General features: G+C 45.4%; 1 protein-coding gene across 2 annotated transcripts; it reads left to right on the plus strand.

Moving 5' to 3' along the window:
* Positions 1 to 8027: 8027 nt before the first annotated feature.
* Positions 8028 to 11721, plus strand: LOC119179468 (uncharacterized). Of its 2 annotated transcripts, none has more exons than XM_037430544.2 (2): positions 8028 to 8142; positions 9226 to 11721. In XM_037430544.2, the coding sequence occupies exon 2, from the start codon at positions 9314 to 9316 to the stop codon at positions 11477 to 11479; it is 2166 nt and encodes a 721-aa protein (XP_037286441.2). In that variant the 5' UTR covers positions 8028 to 8142; positions 9226 to 9313; the 3' UTR covers positions 11480 to 11721. The 2 variants fall into 2 exon arrangements, with proteins under 2 accessions (XP_037286441.2, XP_037286442.2); XM_037430545.2 differs by lacking the exon at positions 8028 to 8142 and adding an exon at positions 8149 to 8381.
* Positions 11722 to 14218: the final 2497 nt, after the last annotated feature.

Raw genomic sequence — 14218 nt, forward strand, 5'->3', positions numbered from 1 at the left:
TCACAGTTACTAGATTTTCTTTGTGAGCCTCTAATTGGAGGCAAAGTTCTTTGAAGATTCAGTCATTCATACTCGTTTCAGTGTGATATTTCGTCGGGAACAGCTATCTTTTAATATAGAACTAACGTAGCATTTACATAACATATCAAAGCCACCTGATCTTCAAGTGGCCAGGCATCATTAGAAAAGAGCATGTTTCCGCCATCTTGGCAGTGGCAAAAGGTGGCTTCACGTCTACTGGCAAAACATTGCGGGAGCTTCCACTCCAGCAATTTTTCTTTAATCCTCCTTGGTCACTTCTGGTGATGCCGCAAGAGCGAGAGCTCCGCCCTATCTGCCGCTGGGGAACCGTAGTGGCGAGTGAGCAGTTCGTTTTGCGAAGGCGCAGTCGCAGCGCACCCGACGAGCTGTATGTGGCAGCATGCTAGGTGTTGGCTAATCAAGCTAGAGCACAGCACAATTCACTCGATCGGATTAATTAAGCGCGCCTAGCGTTAATCACGTGGGATAGCTCCATGTTACCTGTGACGCTAACGCGAAAGCACGCTGCTGTGATCGCGTGACATCTACTTGGAGGGAGCCCGCGATCGACGCACGGTAGGCAGAGCAACCTCACTCAAGCGGTGTTCGAACACTTAGCCTATACTAACCTACCCATATCTCTTATTTTATTTAGCACGGAGCCAGGGGAGTATAACAGTGCGTTATGTTGGGCTAGTTGGTACATTTTAAGCTGAAATACGTGGCGCAAGGTTGCCAATGAGAAGAACGAGAAGAGACAGAAAGAGCGCCAAATTACAACTAAGTTTATTTTCATGAAGCATTCACAATATATAGGCTCTTGGAGGACATGCACAGAACATTTCCTTCACCACACGTGCAGACATCAACATTTTTGATGACGTAATAAACGATTATTGCAATCATGATATCTGGGAACCAGCCACAAACAGATATGCCTGAAGTAAAGACGTCAAAAAAACCAAACACACCCAAGCCTGCGCAAAAAAATCCAAGGGAGTAGCCCGTTCTCATTGCCCCGCCCCCCCCCCCCTCCCTTCCAACATGCATGTTCGTGCGCTATTGTATGTGTATGCGCATGATGTAGAATGCGAAAACATCGAGGCAGGGGTGCGGCAGTGGAAACTACAGGGCCATTCCTTTTCGATCCACTGCACTGACCATAGCTTTTTTCCGTCCCCCCCCCCCCTTTTTTTTTCTTTTTCATCAGTAGTACCCCACACAATCGCGCCATGAACGTCGCTGTACCGCGTTGTGTGTGTCATTGTCAAAGTAATTCAATTGACTGTGAAGGCCATACGTATACGCTATCGCTTTTCTACTTTCAATTGTGTTGCCGAAAGAGACCGTCGGTGTGTGTGTTGAACACTTTATTCTTGTTAACTGTATTATATAGGTTCAAGGAAGATAAAAGTCCCGATTTCATTTTTAAATTTCGCGCAACTCTTTCTACGTGAGAGTAGGCAAGATGTCACGAACTTTCTAGTTTGTTTGTTTTTCGCATTAGCTCAAGTTTTTCTGAAACTTGGTACAAGTCTTCAGAAGACAGCGTTCTTACCGATTAAATCTATGAGGCCCTCAGCAGGCACCCTGGTGACTATGATCACAGAGTTTCATACAATAACAAATGGATTATTGTATGAAACATGGAGAAAGGAAAGAGGTGGTTCCTTCCTCTATGGCACGATGGAAGAATACTCCATGGTATTATAGTGTACTACTATACCAGTAGGGTAGCCACCCTAGTACTAGAACATAGGGTAGTGCGTTCAGGGAGAAGCCGTGGCTGACGCATTTGGTATCGACAGCCACGAGATGGCGCTATCTTAGCATACGTGTCACCTCACGCTTTGCTTTTTATGCACTTCTGTGCTTTGATATTAGTAATAGCAGGAGTTTAACGTCCCAAAACCACCATACAGTTATAAGAGACACCGTAGAGGAGTGCTCCGGAAATTCGACCACCTGGGGTGCTTTAATGTGCACCTCAATCTAGGTACGCGCACCGCCTCCGCCGAAAATGCAGGCGCTGCGGCCGGGATTCGATCCCGTTTATGCGCTTGCATACGTAATTGCTGACAAGTCCGCGAAAAGCTTTCTAATGGGTTTGTACTGCATTCAAAACAAAAAATGTCAAAGCCGCAACACACGGTTTACATACAGGTATTAACAAACGACGGCGAAGCAGTCATCCCTGGGTAAACTGCTTGCAGTTTTTAAAGCTCGGTTGGTGAACGAATAAAAAATTAGGAAGATTGAGGTATCGAAGGAGCATCTATAAACCCGAAAGCTTCTTGTTATATTACTGCTATATCGAGTCGTAATCTGCAAACTGCGACAGCTTTGACTTCCTTCGTTACGCGCGCGGCACCGTTCTTGTCAATAGTTGCATCATGCAATTTTAATTATTTAAACGTAAAAAATTTGACAGCAATCTGTCTGGCTGGGTAGAAAAGTTTAGAAAACTGAAATTGCTCCAGCCACAGTTCAAATAGAGTCCGACGTTTCGAGACCGACTCGGTCCCTTCCTCAGGGGGTGACTGTCTTGGTTTAATTATGTTGCTAAGGTGACAAAACTGCCATTCGATTGAGAGGTACGCCGTAGCTGAAGACCAGGGTATAATTTTCACAATCTTGGGTCTTTAAACGATTACGCACCCACCGAAATACTGCTGCTGCGGCCGGAATATTGCGCTGTACAGTCAAAAGAAAACATCACTTGGCTCCACTGTCAGACTGTAAGAAGAAACCCTTCATTTACGAGCGCGCATACTGCAGTGAGTAGTAACACCGATCAAATTCGACGCCATTCCGTGGAATTATCAGTTCGCGATCACTTCATCATGGTGACACCTTTATGAACAACGACTGAATTTCACGTACAGCTTTTGTTTTTTTTTTCTCGTTTTGCCTCTCGAGACTGGTTCATGCCCTTCACGAAAAAATGAACTCGTGACAGCACGTAAATTACCACTCTCTTTGACACGATATGCGGTGTGATCGGGCTCATATAAATTCAAGGTAAACAAAGCTTGAGTAAGCGTTCCAGCGAAGCTGCAGTGCATAGTGTTTGCCACCTCGGGTTCGTAGTCAGCAGGAAGGTCCACCGATGTACCTGAATCAGTGGCCTGACCGTCAAGACAGGGTGCTGCAGTTTTCTTGGCTATGGTAGATTCTACCGCCGAGGTCTTCCGCTTTCTCGGAGGTTTTGGATGCGGCGCTTTCTTCGATAAGTAGCTTGGAGCGTTACACAGTAACATCGGCAGGGCGTCCAGCGTTAGCTCTGGTCTCCTATGTGGTACGCGAACTTCTTCGCCGTTTATAACGTGCACGTAGTCTCCGAGAACACATGAAGGCTCGAAGTGTAGCTCACATACAGAGCAGCTTTCGTTCAAGGTCCCATCCTTTCAATGTAAATTCTGTTCCCAAACCTTCTTCCGTGCTTCGTCTTTGGGTGCAGCGAGAAGCGACGACTGCTCACTTTTTTTTTTTCCGATATGATATACGTACCCTGTTTCGCACCTAGGTGCAAAGCAGTGTCGTTGCCGCCGATGACTCGACATTGCCTCACTGTCGTGTGGCCAGCAAAAACATTGCTAGAAAAACTTTCGTTATGCGGGCGCGAACACAAGCAACAGGTCACTGAACAGCACCCAAGAAGGCAAGGCGGCGCAGAGCTGACACTGGTAGGTGTTCTGTGGTGGTGGTGGTAGTGATTAGAAAGAAGAGGAAAAAGGCACCTAATTTCTGTCTGCCTTCAGGCGACACGGCGCAGTGCCTTATAGGGGTGGGGGGAAGGAGGGATAAAAAGAATTGAAGGAAAATAGAAAGAGAAGAAGACAGCCAACGAGAGAAAAAAAGAAGGAGATAGGAAAGTGGGGATCCGGTCGAAGCAGTCCAGGGCGGGGTGCCACAATGCGAGAGCTGCACGGCGTCAGGAGACCGCGGAGGGCGAACCAGTCGGCGGGAGCTACGCTGATGCCGGAGATCGCGAGGGCACAACCGTCCAGCTTGAAATCCTGCGAGCGAATCTGTTCTGTGGCTGACAATCCTGCCAGCCCACGGAGGAAGGAAAATTTTTTTCCTTCCTCCGTGTGCCATGGATGGATGGATGGATGGATGTGGCTATACCCTTTAGATCGGGCGGCGGCTAACGCCACCTAGCCGTAATACTTAGTGAACTAACCATTACATTTATCTTTTTTTTCCTTTAAATAATGAAGTTGAGGATTCGTACTTCGCAGTGAAGGGTTTAATTTTCACTCGTGCCTTGACTTTAGCCACCAATCAGATAACCTCCTTCTAGTTAAGTCTACCCGCTTAAAGTCTATTTTGCCCTCGCTGTCCCTAAATCCCAGTGCTTTGAAAAACTTTGCGCCATCATCCTGAACTATAGGGTGAAGCCCTTTACAGAACATTATCAAGTGTTCGGCAGTTTCTTCTTCCTCTCCACACGCACTGCATACTGTGTCAACCCCTTCGTATTTGGCCCGATATGTCTTGGTTCGCAGTACTCCCGTCCTGGCCTCAAACAGTAGAGAACTACCCCGAGTATTATCATAGATCCTTTCCTTGGCAATTTCCTGCTTAAAAGTTCGATAGATCTCTAGTGAGGACTTCTTAATCATGCCCATTCTCCACATGTCAGTCTCCGTTTCCTTCACTTTTTTCTTAACCGATAGTTCTTTTTGGTTTGGCCACCTGCTGTTTTCTAAGTATTTACCAGTCAACTTCCTGGTTCGCTTCCTCCATTTTGTATCGACATTCTTCATGTACAAGTAGCTGAAAACCTTCCTAGCCCAACGCTCTTCCCCCATTTCTCTCAATCGCTTCTCAAATTTTATCTTGCTGCTAGCTTCCCTGCCCTCAAATGATGTCCATCCCATATCACCTTGTACTCCCTGATTTGGTGTATTCCCGTGAGCTCCTAAAGCGAGCCTACCTATTCCACGTTGCTTAATTTCTAATCTTGCTTGGACTTCTGATCTCATGCACAAGACCGCATTGCTGAACGTCAGCCCAGGAACCATGACCCCTTTCCATATTCCTCTCACAACATCATACCTATTGTAATTCCACAGTGCCCTATTTTTCATGACTGCTGCATTCCTGTTACCTTTAGTCGTCACGTATATTTCGTGTTCCCTCAGATACTCGGTCCCATTGCTTATCCATACGCCCAGATATTTGTATTTATCTGTTATCTCTAGCGTGACCTCCTGTATTCTAAGCTCACTACCTTCGTTGTCATTGAAAATCATGACTGCTGATTTTTCCCTACTGAATCTAAAATCTAACCTATCTCCCTCATTACCGCAGATGTCCATCAATCTCTGCAAATCTTCCTTGTTGTTGGCCATTAGCACTATATCATCTGCGTACATTAATGCTGGTAGTGCCTGATCAATAAGTTTTCCTTGTTTGACTAAAAAGAGGTTGAAGCCCAGTCCACTTCCCTCTAATTTTGCCTCTAGTCCTTGTAGGTACATCATGAATAATAATGGTGACAGGGGGCACCCCTGCCTAAGCCCCCGTTTTACCTCTGCAGGCTTGGATACCTGTTTTTCCCACTTTATAACTACCTTGTTACCTTTATAGACACCCTTTAAAAGATTAGTGACTACATGTTCCACGCCTAGTGTGTCCAGTATTCCCCACAATTTCTCTTGAACCACGCTATCGTACGCTCCCTTGATATCCAAAAATGCTAGCCACAGGGGCCTGTGTTCTTTTTCTGCTATTTCGATGCACTGCGTCAGTGAGAACAGATTGTCTTCCAACCTCCTGTGTTTCCGAAACCCATTATGCAGTTCCCCCAGCACCTTCTCATCCTCTATCCACGCCTGCAATCTTTCCTTTATAATCTGCATCGCCAGCCTGTAGACCACTGATGTCACTGTTATAGGACGGTAGTTGTTTATGTCAGCTTTGTCCCCCTTTCCTTTATAGATCATGCTCATCCTGCTAAATTTCCATCCATCGGGAACTTCACCATCGATTATTATTGTACTCACTGCCTCTCTCAAAGCCTGCTTAGACTTCGGACCTAATGTTTTTATCAGCCTAATTGGAATGCCATCTGGGCCTGTTGATATATTAGTAGGAACCATTTTTCAGCCCTTTCCCACTCTCATTGTGAAATTGGAGCCATTGCGCCACTTGAATCATCCTTGTCTAACGTGGTGCATAGAGCACTTCTTTGTTGAAACTTTTCTGTCACCCTTGTTCTTAAATATTCAATAGCTTCGTCCCCTTCTAGCCTAGCACCTTGGGCTGTAGTTATAAAGTTCTGCTCTAGGCTCGTCTCATCTCTTAGGGAGTTTAGATGGTTCCAAAATTTCGCAGCTGCCTTTCTATCTTTTTTATGTACTTCTGCCAGCCACTGAGCTCCCTTCCTTCTAATCTTTTCATTGATCAGAAGGGATGCATCCCTTCTACAGCTTAGAAAGGTTGCCCATTTTCTTTCCACATCATCTGTCGGTTCACCCCGCTGCTTAGCATGTCTGTGTTCCCTAGAGGCTTCCTGGCGTTTTGCTATGGCTCTCTTAACTTCCTCATCCCACCAACTTTTGGGTTTGTGTCTTCTTTTCCGGTGTGACTTGTCACGCGTCTTAGCAAGCTCTAGCTCAAAGAGTCTAATTAGATTCGTGTATGTCCACACTGTCTTACTATCCTCCGTGATTACTTTCTCAATTTGTTTAGTGGCTATTTCAATTTGCCTTTCTGGATTAAAATTTTCCTGTAGTTGCTCATCTTGTCTCCTTCCCACTTTCACTGCTCTTCCAAAACTTAGCTTGATACGTTTGTGATCGCTACCCAGACTTCTGGAGCCACCTTCATCTATGTGCATTTCCCTGAGCTTATCATACATCATGGGCTTATCATACATGATGGGCTTATCATACATTTCCCTGAGCTTATCATACATCATGGGTGCATGGGCTGCCAGCCCATGCACGGCAGCGCCGCCTTGAGAACCGGTTTTTTTGTTCACATGTGACGCTTCACGCGATGCACGGCGAGAGATGGTGCCTGAACCCACTACACCATAGGTCCGTTCGATTCGCCTGCACCAAGGGAACCAGTTCACGAGGTGCTGGACCTTACCATTCGTTTCAGCGGTGCAGCATTGACGACCACTGAACCCTGCCATTTGTTTCGAAAGGTGCAGAAGAGGTGCAGCACCGGTTCATAATTTTCCTGCACCTCCTTCGCTGACGGTGCCGGCTTGGTGCAGGCGCGCGTGCAGCTGAGCAGACGACGCAGCACTTAGACGTAGGTGGCTTAGCCGCCGTACCCGCCTCTACAATTGCGGTAAGTTTTGCCAAGATGTTTGCGCCTCATAAACTGTCCGCATGTGCGTTTCGCCATAGGTCAGTGTTTGCTGAATGGTGTAAATTAACCGAAAAGAAATAAGGCCAACACCTTGTCGACACATCGTCATTTGTGTCGGGTGTCGTGCTGTGCCTGCACCGCTGAACTCACGCTGCACAATTTCTGAACTTCGCGTGCACAGCCGTGAACCGGTTCCGACCGGTGCAGGTGAATCGAACGGACCTCATATTTTAGTACTCTATAACGGTATGAAACTCTACATGGAGGAAGGAAAGGAACCTTTCCTTCACGGAGGAAGGAAAAAGGTGCTTTCCGTGCTTTCCTTCCTCCGTGGAAACTCTACGTCTGTGACACCGTGGTCTGTGACGCCACGACAACTTGGTTTTGAAACTTCGATATATATATATATATATATATATATATATATATATATATATATATATATATATATATATATATATATATATATATATATATATATATATATATATATATATATATATATATATATATATATATATATATATATATATATATATATATATATATATAGCGCGCGTTTTCTTGTTTACGACTGGGGTGGTGATTTCTGCGCCGCGAAAGGGTAATTTACTTACCATAAAAAAAATAAAGCTGTTTTTCGCTTTAAGTGTACTTTTTGCTTTAGGCCGCAAGGGATCGCGGCAATCGCGCGTGTTCATAATCGCGGGCATCAGCGAAGCTGCAGAGGTGTTCTGTGGCTGCAGTTTCAACAAAAGCACTTGTGAGCGCGCAACTTAGGCAGTAGTAAGTTTTTGCTTTATTCACGTATGTCAAGTATCATGAGTGACCAACTCGCCTAATCAGCCTTGCTGACAAGGGGAAACCTCCCCAGCCGAACCATACCAGCGGTCTGCCCACCGCGATGCAACACGGGTGTGCACCTTTCAAGCACCGCCGGCGCTCTAGCCCAGTCACGGACGCAGAGGCGCGCCAAATGTTCTTTTCCCGCGACGGCCCACTTTTGCTTCTTCGGCTCGTTAAAGGTGTGGGTTACCCCATGGGTTGATGAGTTAAGTGTGACTCTGGGACAAAGCGCTTCGGCGCCGCGTCTCCTTCCTATCTGACAACGGCACCCCGTGCTGCCACCCACGAAGCCAGTCGAATGCAGTGCGACTGGTGTACTTACTCGTGTCTTTTGTGCAGTCTACAGAACTAGTGTTACGTCCTGATCAGCACGTAAGCTTGACGTGCAGTTTCACTTTTCAAAGCAGGACATATTGCGGGATTAATCTTTCAGCAAGTCGAGTGTTTGCAGCTGAGCTTAAACGCGCGGGCGAAGGAAACACGAAGACAGTGCTAACGTCCGCACGTTTAAATTTAGCTGTTCAGCTGTGTGGTTTTCTGGGCCAGTTAGTGCATGACGTGAAAGTGAAGGGTTCCAGCAAGTTTCAACGGGAGCACAAGAGAAGAAAGCATAGAATGTGCGTTCCTGTATTCTTGTGCTCCCGTCTGAAACTTGCTGGAACCCTCCACTTTAAATTGAGCTGCAACTACTCGTCATGCAGCATCACCAACTCGCCCAGATGCAAACCATTCCTTTTCTTTTTAGCAAGCAGCTGGGCAAATACGGCAAGGCATCACAATAGCATAATGTTTTGCAGCAATGGTAGCGCAGTTTTTTTATCACAAAAACCAACCAGCCCAATACCTCTTTTTGCTCGGCACAATAGTGCTCCTTTCTGAATCATTGTGCTTTGCAGTGCTATTTAGCACTGCGCATACGACCATCATGTGTATATATCAGTGCATGTGATCTGGCGTTCTGGTTCTAACAGCTCACAAGCTGACTTAACAGTAATTAAACTGCATTTCACGCTTGTAACGCAGGTTTGTGATTGACTGGCAGAATTCCAGCACCAGAGCTACTCCGAGGCCACCAAATGTGTCACTGAGAAGTACCTATAACACGTGACATATGAAGCCGAGTCTCCAGCATCCAGGGCTAGCTTCCTGCAATACCAGCGGCCTGAACATTCATCCGTTTCTCTTACCCTGCACAAAGACATGGGAGAATCCGGTGTGCAAGCTACAGGAGCACCTGGAACTCTGCAACGACGTCCTCCAGAGCTTGAAACTCCAGCTGAGAGAGGACGACGGCGACGTTGGTGAACTGTGGCTCGTTCGCACTTCGCAAACGTGGCTTAAACACTCTTGGCCGCCACTCACGAAGTCTGATGCTCGCACTCGCGCCGCGCTGTCGCTCTTAAATCGGCTCCTGGTGCAGCACCGATGCGTCGTGTCCCTAGAACTAGACGGCATTGTCGCCATACACGATATCTTTCTTCGAGCTCTGGCAAGCAGCACGAGCGTCAAAAAGCTGATCATTTACGACTTTTACAAATATTCCTTGCACGAACCGGACCTCAGCGATAATTGCTTGAGCATCATCACGTCCTTGCCGAGCATTGAGAACGTATCACTTCGGAACTCAAGCGGGCATGCACAATACTGCGCACTGACGTCCGCGTTCCAAATAGACCGAATTGGTGCCAAACTAAAGGAGCTGGACGTTGCAGACCTGAGATTAAGCCAGGCGGATGCGACCAACTTGGTCTCGATGCTCAATTGCAACGACACCATAACTGACCTGGCCGTAGGTACTTCTGTATTCACGCTCGCGAGCATGACATCACCGGTGAGCTTCATTGGCTTCTTGGCCAATGCGCGCAGTAGGTTGCAAAAGCTGTGCCTCAAGAGCGTGGACTTCTGCAGCACAGCCCAGCTGGAGAGGCTGGTCGACGCTGTCGCTGCTGTGACAACACTTGAGGAGTTCTCCGTAGACATGGCCATCTATGGGAGTGAGGGCACTGCCATATTTGCTGATGTAGTCGCTCGCAATGCTGCCCTGCGCAGTTTGAGCATCACCCTGCCAATGTGGTGGGGGGTTTCTACATTTAACGACCACATCAGTTGCAAGCCGCACCACCGCGACAATAGGGCTCGTCGATGGGCCTCTGCATTTACAAGCAACTCCACTCTGACAAACCTCACGATAGACATGCTCGGATGCATAGAGGAAGAATGTCACTGCTTTTTTCACGCGTTAGCCGCCAGTACGGGACTGCAACATGTGACAGTGCTGCGTCTTCTCGACAGGCGTTGCGTGAATGCCGTCTGCCGCACCATCAGACAAAGCAGTTTAGCTGGAAGAGTTTTTATCAAGGATCATGAACTAGGCTCAAGTAACATTTTGGAACTTCCCGATTGTGCCGAGGTTGGGTCGGTGACCCTAAATAGTTCTTCGTTGACCGACGCTAGCAGTATTTGTAGGGCATTGCCTATACTGGCCTCGTGTGCACACATCAGCACCCTCTGCATCAGCCTAAGTGTCGATTGCTTCAATAGCTCGTTGTACGCTGCCCTGTCTTCGTACACAAGAGCAGCCAACAAGCTCAGAGATCTAGAGCTGCACATTGTTTGTGAGTGGTACGTACAATCATATTCTTTAGTTGGTGAGAATCTCTTGGACAGTGTGTTGTCATCTGGCATCCCTTTTAGAAGATTCACATACGATGGTCCGCTGATAGGGAAGGATCACTGTGAGTTACTTTCAAGAGCCATCCATTGCAGTCGAACGCTGGAAGAATTGTCATTTTCAGTCTGTTCCAAAGCCGCAACAAATGGCCGCTTTCTGCATTACCTCGCACCGATGGCGATGGAGAACTATCAACTGCTTCGTGTGTATGTCGATGCCTACCATAAAGGCGACAATGACATGAAGGTCGTGACTGAGGTTACCAGACGCAACTCCAGCTTGGTGACGCGAGCCGCCTGTTTCGTGATGGGCAACAGGACCAACTACTGTGCGCGCGCTATTGAGTTTGTCTCGAAGCACGCCAAACTTGTGGAGTTGGTGCAAAAGAAAGCCTCTGTCGATGAAACCCAGGCGAAGGATATGATCCGACAAGCTCTCGCCAGCATCAACTCTTTGGACGGATACATGAAGGCGGCCGGAGTTGTCAAGGATGGTGTCGAGTGCATCGTTCAACAGAATGGCCAAGTTCAGATAGACCAACTCAATGAATACTGCTGGCGCCAACTCAGGCAGTACATCAAGGTAGCTGACATTGTGCAAATTTGACATAGTTATTGACCACAACATCCATCAAATAATGATATATGGACCACCTGCAAGTTTTCACATGCAAACCAGTAACTTTATTTGAATTAGAAATCCTAGAACAATAACTACACTGCCAGTGTTTAATTTGTGGCAGCAACACATGAAGCATGACCTTGAACATTTTTTATATCTGTGTTTGCAAAGTCGATTGAATCTTATCCAGGAGATTTAAAAAATAAAATAACCATCTTACACCTCTGTACCTGTTTCACAATGGTGAGTTCAGCATCGGAATTTTCCATATGCTATGTAGTTCATATTGCTTGCCATTTGCAAGAGATGTTGGAAACTCCCGATATGACACGCAGTGGAAGCTAATACAATGAAACAAAACACCCAGCCTGCTCCAATGTACATTCTCTTGATGCTAAGACAAAATAGTCTAGGAAACAGAAAACAAGAAAAATGTAAGGAACCTTAAAGCCAAAAATACAGGGGAGTGAGAATGCGGTAAAAGCTTGTTAATTCAAACTAACAGTTAATTTGAACAGACTCCCTGGTTTCGGCACAGCCCAACTCATTCCTATGGGGGAAAACTCCCGATAACTTGAACGAGTCCGATTCCACAACAGTTAATTCAAATTGGGAGTCCCAGGTTTTCATTACTTTTCACAGAAGTCTGCCCAAAGTGATTGCAATGTTTCGCGAAGCCAAACCAAACGAAGTGCTAAACGATCAAAATTTAGACGCAGCACTGGACTTCTTGGGCAAGGTGCAAACGATTCTCTTGGAGCAGCGACAGAAAAGCAAGCAAGCGCAGATTTCTCATTACTTATCATTTTGATTGCATCAACACTGCTATAATATAAAGAAATGGGTTTTCAAGCATAAATAGCATATCTTTCATGTTAAAGGTCACAGCTCACATGAATGCATGGTGCTGAGTGTGTGTGGCGTATCACTGACTAGTTGATTCTGGGTGCTTCAATAGCTCCATGTACTTAATTTGCAAAATCATCCCTTTCATACATGTAGCCCAGAGAATCGCCTCGTATACATGAAGCCCAGAGATGGCTTCTTTGGGTTCTACCTGCGCAGAGTGGCGCTATGTACGTTCATTCTTCTACAGTATTAAAATTTTCTCATGCTAATAAGCCAGAAATCTACCTCTGAATATTGAATACAATAATATTGTGCCTATTGTTAAAAAGTTGCAAAAGCAGAAGTAAGAATAGTTTTCATTTATGTTAGCTGTGCGAATAGCAAAATTCTGGGAGTGAAGCGAATTCAAATATTGAAGCTTGAGTGTGAATCGAACTGAATTCAATATTTTTTGGAATATTTATTGATGTTTTCTGGAATATTTTTCAAATAGTTCAAAGTGAACTTTCACAAAAAGTTGGAGAGGATTATTAAGCATATTCTTATCAAATACAGCAACATGAAAATGTTTGTTTTCGCTAGGTTGATGAAGTGCTGGTGGGAGGTATTTTATAGCTGTCTAATTGAGAATGAGGCAATATAGAGGCTGCATTGTATTGGTGCATGATTTGGTGCAGCCAAAATGTTGCCGACAACACTTTACACGGGAAAGGCAAATATGTGCTATTTCCTCAGCCTCTCCGCCTCTTTCAACTTCTGCGGAAGCCCAACTGATGGGATAGACTAGGGTGTACTCCCTTCAAGTTAGGAGTTCCAAACCTGCCTCCTCGGCGTTGACATACAAAAACATTCGAAATGTGGATGCTAAAAATCTTCAGCATCCAATTTTTTGGACTTCCTGCCCGAATTTCAGATCTAAAACAGCATTATTGAGTCCCCGCCTCTGCCGCATCGATAATTTCCATGTTGGAACCAGCATTTTCTTGAGTCAATACATTTGCAACCGTAACGAAGCTTAAAAGGCAGCTTTGCTGTAATATGAGTGTAATGAGGTGAAGCATACTTAAAATCTGAAAGGGTCGCTTTTAGTTTGACGTTGTCTTTGGCAAGTTCGAATAGTAAAAAATCTAGTGCGAATTGAATATCAAACATTATTACAAAAATACTCAAAATTTCAAAAATTCGCACACCTTTAATTAATATGCGACTGGAATATTGACTACAACAGGGTCTATGTACCCGGACTATATAATCACCGACTAACAGTTTCTGGACAGTTTTGCATGACATTTTCTGACCGTGATACAAACGATAATCTGCTGATCCTTCAAAGAATGCTAGATTAACTTAAAGAAATACATAACGCAAAGATTAACGTGGCTTGCAAAACGTGTTAAAAACAGTGCATAAATAAGAAAAAAATGTACTTATAAGCAGAATGTTTGAATGTGGCCAAAGACTGGGGACACTACTGTAATCAATCAAGACTGTGCAAAATGGCAGAGCAAAGGGGAAGTTTCACAACTACAACTTATCGAAACCTTGAAAAAATGTAAACATTCCGGGCAATCGTGAATCCGAAAGCATTGTCCGATGTGTTGATAACAAGAAATGCCTCGTTGCCGAGTGCAAATGAACGCTTGGAAATGTGACCTTTTCCTGTCTTTTTTTTTCTTTATGCTCGTGCAGTACGCTACTCTGTGAATAAGTTGAACCAGCGAATTGCATACCAATTATTCACCATTACTTCTAACCATTCATCACTAGAATGAGAGACGTAGTTCTATCATTGATCATGATGCTTCTGTTAATCAGCAGAAGGTTTTATTCAACATATTACTTGCTTATACATATATGTATATGTCTGCACACATT

The sequence above is a fragment of the Rhipicephalus microplus genome, chromosome 7, assembly GCF_043290135.1.
Source record: "Rhipicephalus microplus isolate Deutch F79 chromosome 7, USDA_Rmic, whole genome shotgun sequence".
NCBI classification, from domain to species: Eukaryota; Metazoa; Arthropoda; class Arachnida; order Ixodida; family Ixodidae; genus Rhipicephalus; species Rhipicephalus microplus.

Excerpts from the sequence above, each read along its gene's own strand:
- LOC119179468 (XM_037430544.2), top strand. The coding sequence starts at position 9,314 with ATGAAGCCGAGTCTCCAGCATCCAGGGCTAGCTTCCTGCAATACCAGC.